Raw genomic sequence first — 17,795 nt, forward strand, 5'->3', positions numbered from 1 at the left:
ATGCCCACCTTCAATGACTGGTGTACAATGACACCCAGGTCTCGTTGCATCTCCCCTTTTCCTAATCGGCCACCGTTCAGATAATAATCTGTTTTCCTGTTCTTGCAACCAAAGTGGATAACCTCACATTTATCCACATTAAATTGCATCTGCCATGAACTTGCCCACTCACCTAACCTATCCAAGTCACCCTGCATCCTCTTAGCATCCTCCTCACAGCTAACACCGCCGCCCAGCTTCGTGTCATCTGCAAACTTGGAGATGCTGCATTTAATTCCCTCGTCTAAATCATTAATATATATTGTAAACAACTGGGGTCCCAGCACTGAGCCTTGCGGTACCCCACTAGTCACTGCCTGCCATTCTGAAAAGGTCCCGTTTACTCCCACTCTTTGCTTCCTGTCTGCCAACCAATTCTCTATCCACATCAATACCATACCCCCAATACCATGTGCTTTAAGTTTGCACACTAATCTCCTGTGTGGGACCTTGTCAAAAGCCTTTTGAAAATCTAAATATACCACATCCACTGGCTCACCCCTATCCACTCTACTAGTTACATCTTCAAAAAATTCTATAAGATTTGTCAGACATGATTTTCCTTTCACAAATCCATGCTGACTTTGTCCGATGATTTCACCTCTTTCCAAATGTGCTGTTATCACATCTTTGATAACTGACTCTAGCATTTTCCCCACTACCGATGTCAGATTAACCGGTCTATAATTCCCCGGTTTCTCTCTCCTTCTTTACCCGTTTTCTCTCTCCCTCATTCCCCGGTTTCTCTCTCCCTCTCCCACGAAGGGTGATTGATAAGTTCGTGGCCTAAGGTAGAAGAAGTCAATTTTAGAAAACTTAGCACATTTATTTTTCAACATAGTCCCCTCCTACATGTACACACTTAGTCCAGCGGTCATGGAGCATACGGATCCCTTCTTTGTAGAAGTGGTCCACAGCAGGGGTGATTGATAAGTATGTGGCCTAAGGTAGAAGAAGATGAATTATTAACTTCAAACTTTCTGCATTATCACTCACAGAGTTGAACTGCATGTGCATGTAATGACAGCGTCTTGGACCTCCAGGTGGTCCACAGCAGGGGTGATTGATAAGTTCGTGGCCCAAGGTTGAAGGAGATGAGTTATACAGCTCGCATTTCACGCACGTGCAGTTCAACTCTGAGTGAAAATGCAGAAAGCTTGAATGTAATAACTCATCTCCTTCTACCTTTGGGCCACGAACTTATCAATCACCCCTGCTGTGGACCACTTGTACAAAGAAGGGATCCGTATGCTCCACGACCGCTGGACTAAGTGTGTAAATGTAGGAAAAATAAATGTGCTAGGTTTTCTAAAATGGACTCCTTCTACCTTAGGCCACAAACTTATCAATCACCCTTCATACTTCTTAACTGTGTCGCAAATGGACCTCAGTATTTGTGAATGTGATCGTGGTCATATTACTTTATGTGCTGTATGTGTGAGTTGTACGTACTGTGTTGTGCACCTTGGTTTGGAGGTTTCATTTGGCAGCATACATGCGTACAGTTGAATTACAATAAAGTTAAACTTGACATAGAGTATCAAAATGGATAATATGCTGAACCTTTATAAATATAGGCTTGGCCTCAGTTATGAATAGCACCATAGGACCCAAGTGTAAAGTCATAAAACTTTGCATTTTTGATTTCAGGAAGTGATACTTGAAATTTTCAATGTGGCCACTTTCTTAGATACACCTGCACACCTGCTCGTTAATGCAAATATATAATTAGCAAATCAAGTGGCAGCAACTCAGTGCATAAAAGCATACGGACATGGTCAAGAGATTCAGACCTAACATCAGAATGGGGAAGAAATGTGACCTTTACTTTACTTTACTTTATTGTCACCAAACAATTGATACTAGAGTGTACAATCATCACAGCGATATTTGATTCTGTGCTTCACGCTCCCTGAAGTACAAATCGAAGTAAATATAATAAAAATTTAAATTATAAATCATAATTAGAAAATAGAAAGGGGAAAGTAAGGTAGTGCAAGTCAGGTCTGGATATTTGGAAGGTACGGCCCAGATCCAGGTCAGGATCCGTTCAGCAGTCTTATCACAGTTGGAAAGAAGCTGTTCCCAAATCTGGCCGTACAAATCTTCAAGCTCCTGAACCTTCTCGCGGAGGGAAGAGGGACAAAAAGTGTGTTGACTGGGTGGCTTTAGGTTGACCTAAGTGACTTTGAAGGTGGAATGGTTGTTGGTGCCAGATTGGATGGTTTGATTACCTCAGAACAATACACAAAATGCTGGAGGAACTCAGCAGGCCAGGCAGCCTCTATGGAAAAGAGTACAGTCGATGTTTCAGGCTGAGATCCTTCATCAGAACTGGAGAAAAAAAGACAAGGAGTCAGAAAAAGAAGGCTTCTCATCTTTTTTTTCTCCAGTTCTGATGAAGGGTCTCAGTACAAAACGTCAACTGTATTCTTTTCCAAAGATGCTGCCTGGCCTGCTGAGTTCCTCCAGCAATTTGTGTGTGTTGCTTGGACCTCCAGCGTCTGCAGATTCTCTCTTGTTGTTGCTTATCTCAGTGCTGATTTCCTGGAATTTTCACGCACAACAGAGTTTACAGAGAAAGGTGCAAAAAAACAGAAAAACTTCTAGTGAGTGGCAGTTCAGTGGGCAAAAACATCTTGTTAATAAGAGAAATCTCAGCCAGGCTGATTCAAGCTGAAAGGAAGACGACAGTAACTCAAATAACTATGTGTTACAGCAGTGTCGTGCAGCAGAGTATCTTTGAACACACAACATGTTGAACCTTGAAGTGGATGGGCTACAGCAGCAGAAGACCATGAACATACACTCAGTGGCCACTTTATTAGGTACAGGAGGTATCTAATAAAGTGGGCGCTAAATGTAGAATGTCAAAACAGGCATAATATGCTGAACCTTTACAAATATTGGCTTGGCCTCAGTTGTGAATGGTACTAAAGCCCAAGTGTCAAGTTCTAAAACTTTGAATTTTTGATTCTAGGAAGGTGATGCCTGAAAATTATCTCTACAATTGCATAAAGTTTCCTCCCCTCTTTGTGCTCCTGCTTCCCTCCGATGCTGGTGGTTCTGAAATTCCTTTAGATGCTTCCGTCTCTGAGCATCCCCAGCATCCCAACCCACCAAATGCCAGCAGACAGGCATGTTGATCACGACCGTCAGGGTCAAAACTCCATTCCCGGTCCCTTTCCATGATGTCTGGCGGGGGGGGGGGGGGGTACTCCAAGTGTAGCGAAGAGCTGGCACAACCTCTTCTTGAGGGAGGGGTTTAACTTGGTCTCTAGACTTGAAGCTGCTGGACACAGGGAACAGGGGCTTCAATTGGGAGATCATGGAGTGGACTAGCTAAGGTAAATGAGCCCCTTGCTCTACATCTTGAGAGGTCAGTCGGGAGGAAAGGGAAGGCTTTTCCTACTGATATTCCATTCAGTGCTGAGCACCTGTCTCAGGTGGACCTTCTCCTGAGTATCCTGTGTCAGTGTAGACAGTGTCTCATGGCGGGTGTAACTCCTTAATGGCTGCTGTGGTGTAGACGCCTCATGGAGACCATTGAGAAGTGTGATAGTTAACATGATGAGTACCCAGCTGACTGGGCATGAGGGTTTCACATCTGAGCCCGCTGGTCTTCGCACAACATCCAAGAGAAATGCTGCACAACAATCACAGTCATTTTTACCTCTCATTACATTAGACCTGCCAAAACTAATGACGTGATTCCATACTACAAAAAACAATTTATATCATAGCAAACATCCCAATTGTATCAACCCTACTTTCCAAAAACAAGGTAACGGGGACAAAGCCTGTCCTCACCATTTAACCCCTTAATCCCATTTAGATGTGTGTCACCTCCTCTCCAAAACAAATATATCCATGCTGAGGTGTGGCACCCGAAATTGAATCTAGTTGGATTCTGACCAACTTTCTTGCCATTGTATTCATGATTCCCTCTGGAAAAGATTCTGAATAAATTTGCACAGATTGATGCGAAAGACAAGAGGATTTAATAATAAAGCTGAAAAAAGTAGTAAACGTATGACATTTTTTATGATCTCAAAATATCACAAAATAGATTAGAATCAGAATTCTGATGATCTTAAATCAGGTTTATTTTCACTGACTTTTAGGATGTGAAATTTGTTGCTTTACAGCAGCAGCACAACGCAAATACATAAAAACTACTATAAATTACAAAATAAATAAACATCGCAAAAAATAACAGCAACTAAGGGGTTCATGGGTTCATAGGCACAAGAAATTCTGCAGATGCTGGAAATCCAAAGCAAGACACACACAAAATGCTGGAGGAACTCAGCAGGTCAGGCAGCGTCTGTGGAAATGAACAAACAGTTGATGTTTCGGGCCAAGTTGGGATTATGTTTCTGTCCTGAGGGAGGGTCTCAGCCTGAAACACTGACTGTTTGTTCATTTCTACGGATGCTGCCTGACCCGCTGAGTTCCGTCAGCATTTTGTGCATGTTGTCATGGGTTCGTAGACCGTTCAGGAATCTAATGGTGGAGGGGAAGAAGCCTTTCCTAAATCATTCAGCATGGATCTTTGGGCTCTCGTAGCTTCTCCCCACTGGAATCAGTAATATAATAATGTTGATACTGTGTAAGAGATAAAGTTGATGAGGACACAGGAGACTGTCTGCCTTGAACAGTGCCTTGCAATTCATCAGATGAAACATATGGGCTTCATTGGGGTTAGGGTCAGAGATGGTACAACGTTCTCAAAGCACGGCACTGGGAAATCTCTGTAATTAACTTGAATCCACAAACCAAAGGTGAAATAAGTAACTCATGCATCATCATCCCTGAGGCCCGATGTGGTCATTCCATCAGAAACATCAAAGCAGGTGGTCACGGCAGAACTGACAGTTCCTTGGGAAGACCGGATTGAGGAGGTGTTTGAACATAATAAAGCCAAGTACCAGGAGCCAGTAGAGCAGTGGAGTGGAGGGCACGATGCCAGTCTATAGAGGTGGAGTGTAGAGGTTTTGCTGGCTGCTCACTGCGCAGAACCTTGGCATTACAGGGGTTGCAAAGAAATGAGCCACCAGGACCATCACAGAGTTCGCTGAGCAAGCCTCCAGATGGCTATGGATCTCGAGGTGTGACTGTGGACCAATGCTGCTGGGACACAAGCCAGGGCCTGATCAACACTAGCTGGGTCACTTGGGCGAAAGTGTCTGATGTTGAAAGCCCCGAAATACCCGAGGACCCCAGGTCACATCAAGATGATGTGTCCCAGCATATCCCAGGATGCATCTCAACATCATGAGTTCAAGGTCATGGAAAGGAAGCACCACTGCGGGAACAGAATACGCATGAGCACAGTTCAGTGACGTAAACTAGATTGAATTTTATGACCTCCAACTCCAACCATCCCACCCCTTCCACAAACCCACCATTGCTGGCTTATCCAAGGCCAATCAGAAACTGAACAACTTTCTTCACTCCTTGGCAGGGAAAGTCAGGCAGCCTTTATGCCCATGCCCAGCAGGGTTATTGCCAATAATTCTATATTGTTTCATGAACATTTGTTTTAAAAACATCTTTTGTAATCTATTAAAATAAATTATTGATACGGCCACAGCTGGAGTATTGAATGCACTTCCAATTGCCAAATTATAGGAAGGACATGATTGTTCTGAAGAACATGCAGAGGATATTGCCTGAGATATGTTTCAGCCAAGAGAGATGAGAGAAGCTGGGTTTATCTCTCCTGGAGCAGGCATGATTGAGGTAGATCGAATTATAAGGTGCTTAAATAGGGTCGGGAATGAGAAACTCTTCCCCCTTACCAGTTTCTGTGAGGCTATTGTTTTAAGCTAAGACTTGGGAGATTTAGAGTAGATTTCAGAAAGAATATTTTCACTCAAAGTGTGGTTAAAATCTGGAACATACTGGAGACAGGTTACATATTATCTCAGAACATTTACAAGTATTTAAAGAAGCACTTGAAGCCCCATGGCAAAGTACATTATGGGCTAAGTGCAATGGACAGGCACTTGGTGGCCAGCACAGACAAGCTGGGCTGAAGAATCGATCTCCATGCTGCATGACTCTAAGAATTTGGCATTGGCTTATTATTGCCGTATATTCAGTGCAAAGCTTGTCTGTCCATACAGATCAATTTGTTACACAATACATTGAGGGAGTGCAAGGTAAAACAATAACAGAATGCAGAATGAAGTGTATTGGGGGTATGGTATTGATGTGGATGGAGAATTGGTTGGCAGACAGGAAGCAAAGAGTGGGAGTAAACAGGACCTTTTCAGAATGGCAGGCAGTGACTAGTGGGGTACCGCAAGGCTCAGTACTGGGACCCCAGTTGTTTACAATATATATTAATGATTTAGACGAGGGAATTAAATGCAGCATCTCCAAGTTTGCGGCGGTGTTAGCTGTGAGGAGGATGCTAAGAGAATGCAGGGTGACTTGGATAGGTTAGGTGAGTGGGCAAATTCATGGCAGATGCAATTTAATGTGGATAAATGTGAGATTATCCACTTCGGTTGCAAGAACAGGAAAACAGATTATTATCTGAACAGTGGCCGATTAGGAAAAGGGGAGATGCAACGAGACCTGGGTGTCATTGTACACCAGTCATTGAAGGTGGGCATGCAGGTACAGCAGGCAGTGAAAAAGGCAAATGGTATGTTGGCATTCATAGCAAAAGGATTTGAGTACAGGAGCAGGGTGGTTCTACTGCAGTTGTACAAGGCCTTGGTGAGACCGCACCTAGAGTATTGTGTACAGTTTTGGTCCCCTAATCTGAGGAAAGACATTCTTGCCATAGAGGGAGTACAAAGAAGGTTAACCAGACTGATTCCTGGGATGGCAGGACTTTCATATGAAGAAAGACTGGATCGATTAGGCTTATACTCGCTGGAATTTAGAAGATTGAGGGGGGATCTTATTGAAACATATAAAATTCTAAAGGGATTGGACAGGCTAGATGCAGGAAGATTGTTTCCGATGTTGGGGAAGTCCAGAACGAGGGGTCACAGTTTAAGGATAAAGGGGAAGCCTTTTAGGACCGAGATGAGGAAAAACTTCTTTACACAGAGAGTGGTGAATCTGTGGAATTCTCTGCCACAGGAAACAGTTGAGGCCGGTTCATTAGCTATATTTAAGAGGAAGTTAGATATGGCTCTTGTGGCTCAAGGGATCAGGGGGTATGGAGCAAAAGCAGGTACAGGGTTCTGAGTTGGATGATCAGCCATGATCATACTGAATGGCGGTGCAGGCTCAAAGGGCCGAATGGCCTACTCCTGCACCTATTTTCTATGTTTCTATGTAACAGCTACTGAGAAAGTGCATTGAAGGTAGACAATAAGGTACAGAATTATAACAAGGTAGATTGTGAAATCAAGAGTCTATCTTATCGTACTAGGGAACCATTCAAGTAGTCTTTAAACAATAGGGTGGAAGCTGTCTTTGAACCTAACGGTACGTGATTTTAGCTTCTGTGCCTTCTGTCCGATGGGAGAGGGGAGAAGAGGGATTGTCCAAGATGGGTGGGATCTTTGATTACGTTAGGTGCTTTACTGAGGCAGTAAGAAGTATGAACCAATTCCTTGGAGGGGAGGCTAGTTTCCATGATGTGCTAATATGTGTCTACATCTCTCTACAGTTACGTGCAGTCACAAACAGAGCTTGTCCTATGTATTGTATATTAGTTCAGTATTTAAAATTCCTGGAGACTTCAGAGCCTTCCAGGAGGGCAGGAAAACCTTCAATACATTCTTCTCTGCAACTGAGTTGTAAGTAGAACCTAACCTAAAATGCAGAACATGGTGTTTTATCTCGTTCCTGGGTGAGCCAGCGATCACTTGCCTTTGAGACAGTTCTCTTGGCTTGTTTATATAACAGAACGGAACCTCCTTCACCAGCAAAATTATGCAAATTTCTTTTCCAACTCATTACCACCCGTTGCAGTTGGGATTACAGTTTGCAATCTCTTCCCTCATGAAAGCTTTGCCACAGATACTGGTCATGAAGAGATAATGATCTGTGTTTACTATTTGCAGCGCTAGTGCAACTGTCTACTTAAACCCTCTCCTTTCGAAGAGATTAATAATAATCAGGACGGGGTTTACATGTAAACACTTGATTCTTGGCTGGCTGAGATATTTTTTTGGCGGTTTATTCTTCCCTTTCACCTATATCTGCAATAATGTTTAGTTAGAGCCAGCTCCAAATCTCTTGACTTCTAAATCTTTCTTCAGCACACTCCCCAGACAGAACTGCTAACAGGAGCCCCTACTCTTCTGGCAAGTCTTGCTATAGGAGCTCCTTTAACCTCCCCTCCCACACTCTCCTGTTATAGGTCACCTGAGGTGTCAATTCCTGCTTTGGAATTGAAAAGGTTAGCCAACTCTTCATTGCCCAATTACGTTATTTTGGACTGCCAACCTTCGTACATTTCCCTTTTTGCAGACCGGTAGACAGAAGTGTCCCAATAAAATGAAAAGCACACATTTCTGTATTAACAAGTTATTTCTCCCCAGCGCCCATTTTGAATTGGCCAGATTTCTCCAATTTCTTATTTCTGCAGGTAAGGGTACCAGAATAAATGGGACACAACCTTAAATCAGATCCTCAGGAGCTTTATGTGTAATGGCCACTTGGCTCAGCTCTAAATGCTTCTCGTCAAGAGGTAAAAATCATGGCCCAGGTCACTGTTTAATAAATTAATGAATTTAAGACCTGTGTAACCATGAATTACACAGTTATTTATTACTTTAGTACTACAAGAAAGAAGAAATGAACAAAACAGAGAGAAAGGAGAGATAGAATTTAAGAACATTTATTCAAAAGTAGGTCTTGGACTTGCTTGTATCACTTGCTCATCTGTGCCAACTTTTTTGCTTCCCTTTTTGACATCTCAGATTTAAAGATTAATTTTCAGGAAGAGTGTTTCACATTCCTGTCATCCTTTGAATGTTCCCGAGATTCTGAACTTAATATCATGGTTCAGATTTTAAGATACTGTTCCTTAATTTAATTTCCCACAAGCAGAGGTTTACTCTTAATTCCATTTAAAATCCTAAACTTCTTAGTCTATGGTGGGGTCAAGTTGTTCTCCAGTCTTAGCAATCCATACTGAGGCACAATCAGTATGGTGACAAAATGTTTGCAAATGGATTGCCGAGATTGGAGAACAGCTCAACCCAAGCACCAACCACCTGAGCTACACATTTTCCAAGTTATTCTCAATCTATTCTTGTGTGTTCCCAAAAATACAAATCTTGTTTATCTGGCGCTCATAATTTAATCATGGTAAATATCTAAAGAACTTCACATGTTTTCCATGTAATATCATAAGTTCCTTAAAGGAAGGATTAAGAATTCAAGGCTAGAAACAGTATTCATGTTACAATCAGTTCATAAAACCCACCTCCCTCTTTCCCTGTATCACGTATCTCACATTTCCCTGTCCTACAGGAAACTTACCAATAGGAGGTGCCAACTCTAGCTCCAGTTTGCTAGACACTTTATCATCAGTGTATCGGGGCTGGTTACATGAGTTAGTCTTTCTGATTTTCACCAGGAATGATTTTGGCATTGTGAACTGTAGAGCACTGGAGGGGAGAGAAAAATGATGGAAGAAATTTTAAAAATCACAAGTTGAAGTTGCCAGAAAGGAAGAAGGGCATATCCAAATTTGTCTATCCCAAGTGCCCATACACCACAGAATGTAGTAACTGCTAAAATAATTGTGGTTCCCCCTACCTCTCCCCAGTCATAATCCAATGAAGTCATTTGATCAGAAATGCAATGACATTAACATGAACGGTTCCAAGCATTTGGGTCTTCAGTTACGGAGCAAGAACAGAGAAGCTTGGGATGGTATCCTTAGAGCAGAACTGGTTAAGGGCAGACTAAATTCCAACTTTGACAGAAAGTAAATAATTCCTTTTCTAATATCAGAAACATAATGGAGGATATGATTTAACATAATTAGCAAAGTAACCTGAAGTAAAATGAGGTTATTTTTGAGCAGCAAGTGTCATAATTCAAAATTCGCAACATTAAAGTGTTGCAAATCCATAGGTTCAATCATAACTTTTGAAGAAATTATACAAACATACGAAAAAGGAGAAAAGAGACAAGGCCCAAGATCTAGTCCCATGCATCCTAGGATTTGAAAGAATTGACTATGAAGCAAGCAGAATCCATACAAGTAAAATTACAAGGCATGGATGTGTGTGTGTGTGTGTGTGTGTGTGTGTGTGTGTGTGTGTGTGTGTGTGTGTGTGTGTGTGTGTGTGTGTGTGTGTGTGTGTGTGTGTGTGTGTGTGTGTGTGTGTGTGTGTGTGTGTGTGTGTGTATAATGAATGAACCTCGTGCATGGATCCACCAACATGTGACCATGAACATCCATGTGAAAGTGAAAGTTTCACCTTCAGGCATCGAGGTCCCTTCATCTCTGGGTCAAGGCCTCATTCTGTTAAGCCAGCGTGGGAGCTGGTGTGAACTGGCTGTCCTATGTAAAGAATAATTACATACTTACAAGTGCCACTCCACAATGTGAAGTTCAAGACCTGGAACTCCAGGACCCTCCTGGACAATACTGAGTATCGCTCTGCTGTCAGCATTTAGGAACTCAGAAACTTTCACAATGACATTGCCACACTTCAGTTCATGTGGGTCATTGACATCCAAACCCCAGTACAGGAAGCTCTATACTGTAGTAGATGAGGCTTCTACTCTGATCTTAACACTTGGCATAATTTACTTATTATTATTTAATTATTTATGGTTTTATATTGCTATATTTCTACACTATTCTTGGTTGGTGAGACTGTAACGAAACCCAATTTCCCTCGGGATCAATAAAGTATGTCTATCTGTCTTAACCTTATCAGCATCTAAGAGGGAGACAAACCGACCTTCCTGGGCAAAACTCTAGCAAAGTGAAATTGGCAAGAAACAAGAAGGGAAAGCTAACTTCAACAGGGCTCTTCTGACAAAATGATCTTGTCAAGCAGAAAGATGACAACACTCTTGGTCCAAGCGCTAGAACTTCTTTGATTACCTCATTGTCCAGGTTAGAGACCACAAAAATGTTTGCATTTTTGCACCTGACCTACTGTGACAGGTACTGATGACTGGATGATCATCCCTTAAGCTACTCCATTATCTCCATCAACTTGTTCTTAAAACACCAATGTCAACAGAAATGTGATTAGAAGAAAATAAATGCTGAATCTCTCAAGGACCCCACACAGATAGTTCCTCTTACACAGCCACTCTTAGACAACTTGTTGACTCCTGCCTATAGGAGCTGCACTACTGTGCACTTGGTATGGACTGCTCTGAAGTCCACTGGAATCAGTACCTGTGAAGAGTCTCTTGGTGACTCCTCCAAGGAGAATAAAGATTGATTGATGGGATCCACAGACTAATTAAGTGTAAGTACAAGGCATTTCTGGATTGGAAACTTCTTCATATTTCAAGGGAAGACAAAACAGCTCCACAGACCCCTGAAGGCACAGGTTCAACCCACATCCATGACCTAAAGAACAAATGGTAGATGGAAAGTATACAGGAGATACAGCAATTTGCTGGCAGTAGATATGCCAGTGGGGACTTCATCACTGCAAGTGTCCGCTATTGCCCAAGTATCTGAAGCCTTATCCCACTGAGAGCCAAGAACAGAGGTGAATTTATCAAGGGTAGAGAGGCAGTGAACACCCGCAGGAAGGACAGTTGGTATACCACCTCAACCAGGACTTTTCCTCGATCCCAACCCATCGCAGTCTGCACAGTCCAGCCCTGTGACCAATCATGACTGACGGGAAGTCAAAAAGGTTGTATGCCAACTAAGGACAACACGGACTGGGGGGGGGGGGGGGGTGAGGGGGAAGGAATGGTTTCCCTTATGAAATTTCTAAAATGTTTTTTGAAGAGATTCAGTCATGAATCCACATCTGGGGAGAGGGAGATATGCCAGTGCACTTCAGAGATGCTGTAATCCTGCTCACTTCCAAGAAAAACGATGAATCTGACAATGTTAATCATTGACGTCTCCGTTCCATCTGCCATAGAGTGAGTCATTGGCAAGGCCCATCTCAACCACTCCTCCCAGTGACTGAAGAGCTGCACTGCAAATCCTTGTGTGATTTCCATCCATCTGCATGCATAGCAGGTTTGTTCTTCACCATGTGACAACCCCAAGAGAAGTGAAGATAGCAGCACTAAATACAAGCAATACACACACACAAAATGCTGGAGGAATTCAGCAGGCCAGGCAGCATCTATGACAAAGAGTAAACAGTCAACGTCTTGGGCCGAGACTCTTCATCAGGACTCGGGCTCTAATCCTAACCTCACCATGAAACCTGCGACCCAAGATCCACAAGCCTGCCTTGTCCTGATGAAGGGTCTGGGCCCAAAACATCAACTGTTTACTTTCCCCCTGCCCCTCCTACTTTCAAATCTCTTACTATATTTTATTGCAGTTAGTCCTGACGAAGGGTCTCAGCCCGAAACGTCGACATTGCTTCTCCCTACAGATGCTGCCTGGCCTGCTGTGTTCCACCAGCATTTTATGTGTTATCTGCAGATTTTCTCATTTGTGATAGCACAAAATACATAATGTGTTTTTTATGCCCTCACTAAAACTTGATATTCTGAAAAATAAGAGAAACTATGATTACCCTCATTCAGCTGTCTGTAGAAATTTATTTCTATTTTATCCTTGCTTCATGATGGAATTAAACAGTCTAAAATATAGGTAACTCATTGAAAAACAGAGTCTACAAAGGCTGTGTCAAGGCCAAACATTTTTTCCAATGTCTTTCACTGTAATGCTGCATCTCATCTCTAGCAAGCTTTCTGCTGGTGTAGAGCAAAGCTTCAGCACTTATGGGAAGCTCTTCAACCAATGCATCACAACTCCAGAACTAAGGTCACCACTTCCTCAGTCTTCTAACTGAAGGACACAGTTGACTATTGCCCATGCCCACATCCAAGACATTGCTGACTCATTTGCTGAAGCATACCAGAGGATGGGCTTTATATTCTCAAGGTGAAAATCCTCTACCAACCTACCAGTACTGTACAGGTCCAACTTCCAACAATAATGATTCATAGTGAGGTCTGGAAAACATGAAGCATTTCCCCTGACTCAGGTCCCACCTCTCTGTGAGGGTTGAAACTGATAAGTGCAGTAAAGTGGATTAGATTTATAAGCCACATGTACAAAGTACATTGAAACATGAAGTGAAATACTGTATGTTGTTTGCATTAACAGCAGTCTGAGGGCAGCCCACAAGCGTTACCATGCTTCCAGCGCCATCATAGCATGCCCACGATGTTCAGCAGAACAACACGCAGTCAATATACAACAATACGGACAGAACAACAGCTAAACTTCAGAACTAAGGTCACTCTTCCTCAGCAAAATAAATCCCCCCTGTCAAGAATCACCGGCCCTCATCCTTGGTGCCTGCTGACCACAGTACTTGTCCTTGGGCAACGCAGGTCTTCGTCTTCAGCACCTACTAACCTGACTTCTGATCACTAGAGTCTGATATCTAGGCATGCCTTTGGCCTCTGGACCTGCCAACTGACCTTAGGCCTCTAGATCTACTGACCGACCTCATGCCTCTGGACCTGCTGACTGATGTTGGACCTCTGGACTTGCCCCTCACTGACCTCTGACCCCAGGATTCACCGACCTTAGGGGTCACCAACCACCATCCTCAGAATCCGCCAGCTTTGGTCCTTAACCATAAGGTTCACTGGTCTTTGTCCTCAGCACCTGCCTAACACTGCTTTGGCCATTTGAAGACCAAGTCCTCAAATCCGACTCATAATCCATGGTCTGTTGAGCAGCTGTGATACCTGTCCTCCTCTTTGCTTCTGTAGCTGCATCATCGGCAGCAGGGACCCTCAGGGGAATGGCTCAATTTCAGTGTGTCCTCCAACACGTCTCAACTCCAACACTGAGCACAAGTGGCTTTGATTTTACTCTATTGGAAAGGTTACGCCACTTGCAACTTGACATCGGACTCCTGAAATAAACATTTGATTCCAAGTTCTCTTGCAAGGAGAGATAACCAGCTAGACAGAGAAAAAGAGTCAAAGAGGATGGGCTTTATATACGGTCCTCACAGCATTCTTGGAATAAAATGCATAATTCCTACTGATTTCTATGAATCCCTGGACATTAAGAGCATTTGGGAAGGACTGAAGTCCATGTGTCAGGAAAGAAGATGGAGCACACCACCTTGCAAATCGCCCATCATGTCTGAAACCTCCTATCCCATCAATATAGGAGACTGTGTTTCCCACAGTGGCCTCATCAGTCACCCTAGACCACACAGAGCTGTACTAGAAGCAGGGCATTTTGATTTTGAGGGTCTGCCAAGAAAGGTGATGATTGTCACTCTCTACAATTCCTTTTGATTTAGAATAGTTTCCATAATTTGGAAGGTAGCAAATGTCATCTCACCATTTAAGAAAGGTGGGGTGAGAATTATAGAGTAGTTAACTGGACCTCCATTAGTAGGAAAACATTAGTAATTGATATTAGAGAATTAGTTAAATGATATCTAGTAATAATTGGACTGGGTAGAATCAAAGGAAAGGAAATTATACTTGACAAATCTTTTGGAAATTTTTGAGCTTATAACCAAAGCATGCATATTGATGAAAGACCTTGATAAGGTGCCACACAGAAAGTTATCAAACAAAATTAGAACACGTAGGACTGGGGCTAATGTAATAGTATGGTTTAAGGAGAGATTAACAGACTGAAAATCAAGAGTAGGAATAAACAGGTCATTTTCAAATCAGATTGTGATTGGTCAGGTGCTACAATGTTGGGATCCCATCTTTCAAAATCTTTTGGCTGAGAGGATAAGCATCTGAGTTTTCTGATAGTATACAAACATGTGGGTGACAGCGTGAGTGCTAAGCAGGGTGCAGAGAAACATCAAAGAAATGTAGATAGGCTAAGTAAATAGGTAAGGACATAGAATATAAAACATGTGGAAAATGTGAAATTGGTAGGGAGGAAAAACATCTTTTTATTAAGTTGTGGGAGATAAAAAGCTGCTGGCATTCAGAGGGACATGGATGGACTTAAGTTAATATATATCTACAACAAGCAAACAGTAATTTGGATTTTATGGCAAAAGAATTTGAATATAGTTGCAAAAATATCTTACTGCAATTATACAGGGTTCATGAGGTCATAGTATGCACATGTCTGATCTCCCTACCAGAGAATGGTATACTTGTAAGAGAGTGAGTTCAACATTGGCTCATTTACCTGAAAGTCATAGGAGAAGAAATTAAGCAAAGGGAATTTACGTTTTTCCTTGAATAAATGAGCTAAACACATAGGAACATACAAAATTCTTATAGGACCTGACAGGATAGATGTGCCTGGAACCAGGAACCTGCTGTTCAGGAATGAGATGGGGTTGAACATCTTCACCCAGAGAGTGATGGTCCCTCAAAATCCTCCATCAAATGGATTTGTGGAGACTTAGTCATTGAATATATTCAAGACAGACTGATAGATCTTAGGATATCAGGGGATATCATGTTAACAGAGGAAAATGTTACTGAGGTAAAAGTTCAGGCATGTTTTTATGGAAAAGCAGTGTGAAGGGAAGGGGAATAGTCTATCCCTGCTTTGGTTACTTAATTTTTTAATATACAGTATGAAAAACTCTTTCAAGGAGGCAGCAGACAATGAAAGGGAAACAAATGTGCTATATCATTCTCTGAGTCACCTATATATTCCCCCCCCCCCCCCCAGCCAAACTCGAAGCATCAGGAGAAGTAAGCGGGGTGAGGTGGTGGACGTAATTAAAAATGTTGGCAAAAATAAATGATACCTAAATGTTATTTCACTGTTGTGCTTTCTTTCCCTCTAATTTCTTCACTTCTTCTCACACCTCCCCAAAACCTGGCAGAAACCTATTGACAGAAAGGGAAGGTTGGAAGATTGGCTGAGGTTTTTCTGTGAATTTCTGACATTTCAATGTATTTCAGGCACATCTGTGGTTTCTTGACTCAGATATGTGTTAGAGGCTGGGGTGTTCGTACTAACAGAAATAACCAGCTAAACCATAGACACAATGGAATTCGCACAGAACAATTCTGTTATATTCAAAAGCCTTAACTGTTTCCCAAATATGCAATGGTCCCTGATGTAAAAACTCACTATGGAATATTCCCAAAGGAAAAAGAGGAAACCGGAGCACTAGAGGAAATCCATGTGGTCACAGGGAGAATGTGTGACCACAGACCACAGGGACTGCCTGTGTGGAGTTAACATGTTCTCCTTGTGACCACATACAGTAGGTGTTTTCTGTGTAATTTGGTTTCCCCCGTATCTCAAAGACACACGGGTTGGTAGGTTAATTGCCCATTGCAAATTGCCCCTCCTAATCTGTAAGTGAGTGTTAAAACCTCGGGGTGGGGGGGGCGGATTAATGGGAACACAGGGAAAATAAAATGGTTATACTGTAGATGCAGAAAATCCAGAGCAACACACACAAAACACTGGAGGAATTAACAGGTCAGGTAGCATCTCTGGAAAGGAATAAACAGTCCACATTTTGGCTAAGACCTTTCAGCAGAGATTGGATAATTGAAAAATGTGATATAAGATCTGCATAGAGTTGATGGGCCAAAAGGTCTCTTTCAGTACAGAGTACTGTAACTTCATGACTCTCCAACTTAGGGAACTTATAAGAAACTAAGTCAGGATTATTAGAATGGAAATTATATTTTTAAAAGCCCCAACAGGTTGACGTAATGCGTGATTGGACCAGTGTGTGTGTGACAGGGCAGGGACCCAAGGTAGAGCAGGAGTCACTGACAGGGTCAATCTTTGTCTCTCGTCGGTCCATTCCTCCTTCAGACTAAGATCATAAGAGTCCTTTTGTAGAATTGTACCGTGTGGAAGGAAGGTTAGGCTGCCATGATTAAGTTACAGAACGAAAGAAAAAAGTAGGTTTTGGAAGCTCCCACCTTGACATCGGGATGCTCAAAAGCACTTAAGCAGCAAACGAATCAGCTCTGAAGGGTGGTCAATATTGCAATGCAGAGGGGACAATCCGTTTTTAATTTGCTCACAAGGTCCCACTGCTTGCAGTGGTGTTGGTAGAAGTGTATGTACTGGTCAGCGTCACCGCCCGGAGCCCCTCGGCCGCTCTCTGAACTAACACCGAGGGGCTTTCACGCGCAAAACGCGCAAATGCCAGGGCGTAGACGCAAAATTACGAAAAGGCGGCAGGACCTTTACCCAGCCCTTCATTTGAAACAGCACGCAAAGCAGTATCAAAATCAATCTGATTTAAATACGGCAGTAAAATTCAAGTAATACATCTGGAGTGAGGTTTTGAGCGCGCGTCCAGCTGGCGCAGGAGATAAGAAAGTGACCACCCCCTGCCACAGTTGCTTCACCTCCAATTTCAGTCGCAGTCGGCCTCTGAAATAGTATTTTATTTTCCCGCATAGTTGCCCCACTGAGGGTGTGTGTGTGTGTGTGGGGGGGGGGGGGAAGAGTCAATATTCTTAATTGTTTTAATGCTACCTGGTGGATAGCGTCCATGTTCTAATTTAAATCATCCGCCGTGGCCTTAGAGTCTTCTGTCATTCACAGCTTTAAGTGAGTAGTAACTCACTGGGCACCGAAGAACTGAATTGAGAGGCGGGAAGGAAAAGAAAACTTTATTCCCTTTATACATCCTTAATATCTGTTCTTTGGGAATAAAATA

General features: G+C 42.7%; 1 protein-coding gene across 4 annotated transcripts in view; it reads right to left on the minus strand.

The window, feature by feature from the left end:
• Positions 1 to 17,795, minus strand: part of gfi1b (growth factor independent 1B transcription repressor) — a 43,359-nt gene that overhangs the window by 14,554 nt on the left and 11,010 nt on the right. For all 4 annotated transcript variants that reach the window (XM_073050235.1, XM_073050233.1, XM_073050236.1 and 1 more), the window contains exon 2: positions 9,502 to 9,629. In XM_073050235.1, the coding sequence (XP_072906336.1) occupies positions 9,502 to 9,629 (128 nt within the window). The remainder of the gene's footprint in view (positions 1 to 9,501; positions 9,630 to 17,795) is intronic.

The sequence above is a fragment of the Hemitrygon akajei genome, chromosome 7 (genome assembly GCF_048418815.1).
Source record: "Hemitrygon akajei chromosome 7, sHemAka1.3, whole genome shotgun sequence".
Classification (NCBI taxonomy): Eukaryota; Metazoa; Chordata; class Chondrichthyes; order Myliobatiformes; family Dasyatidae; genus Hemitrygon; species Hemitrygon akajei.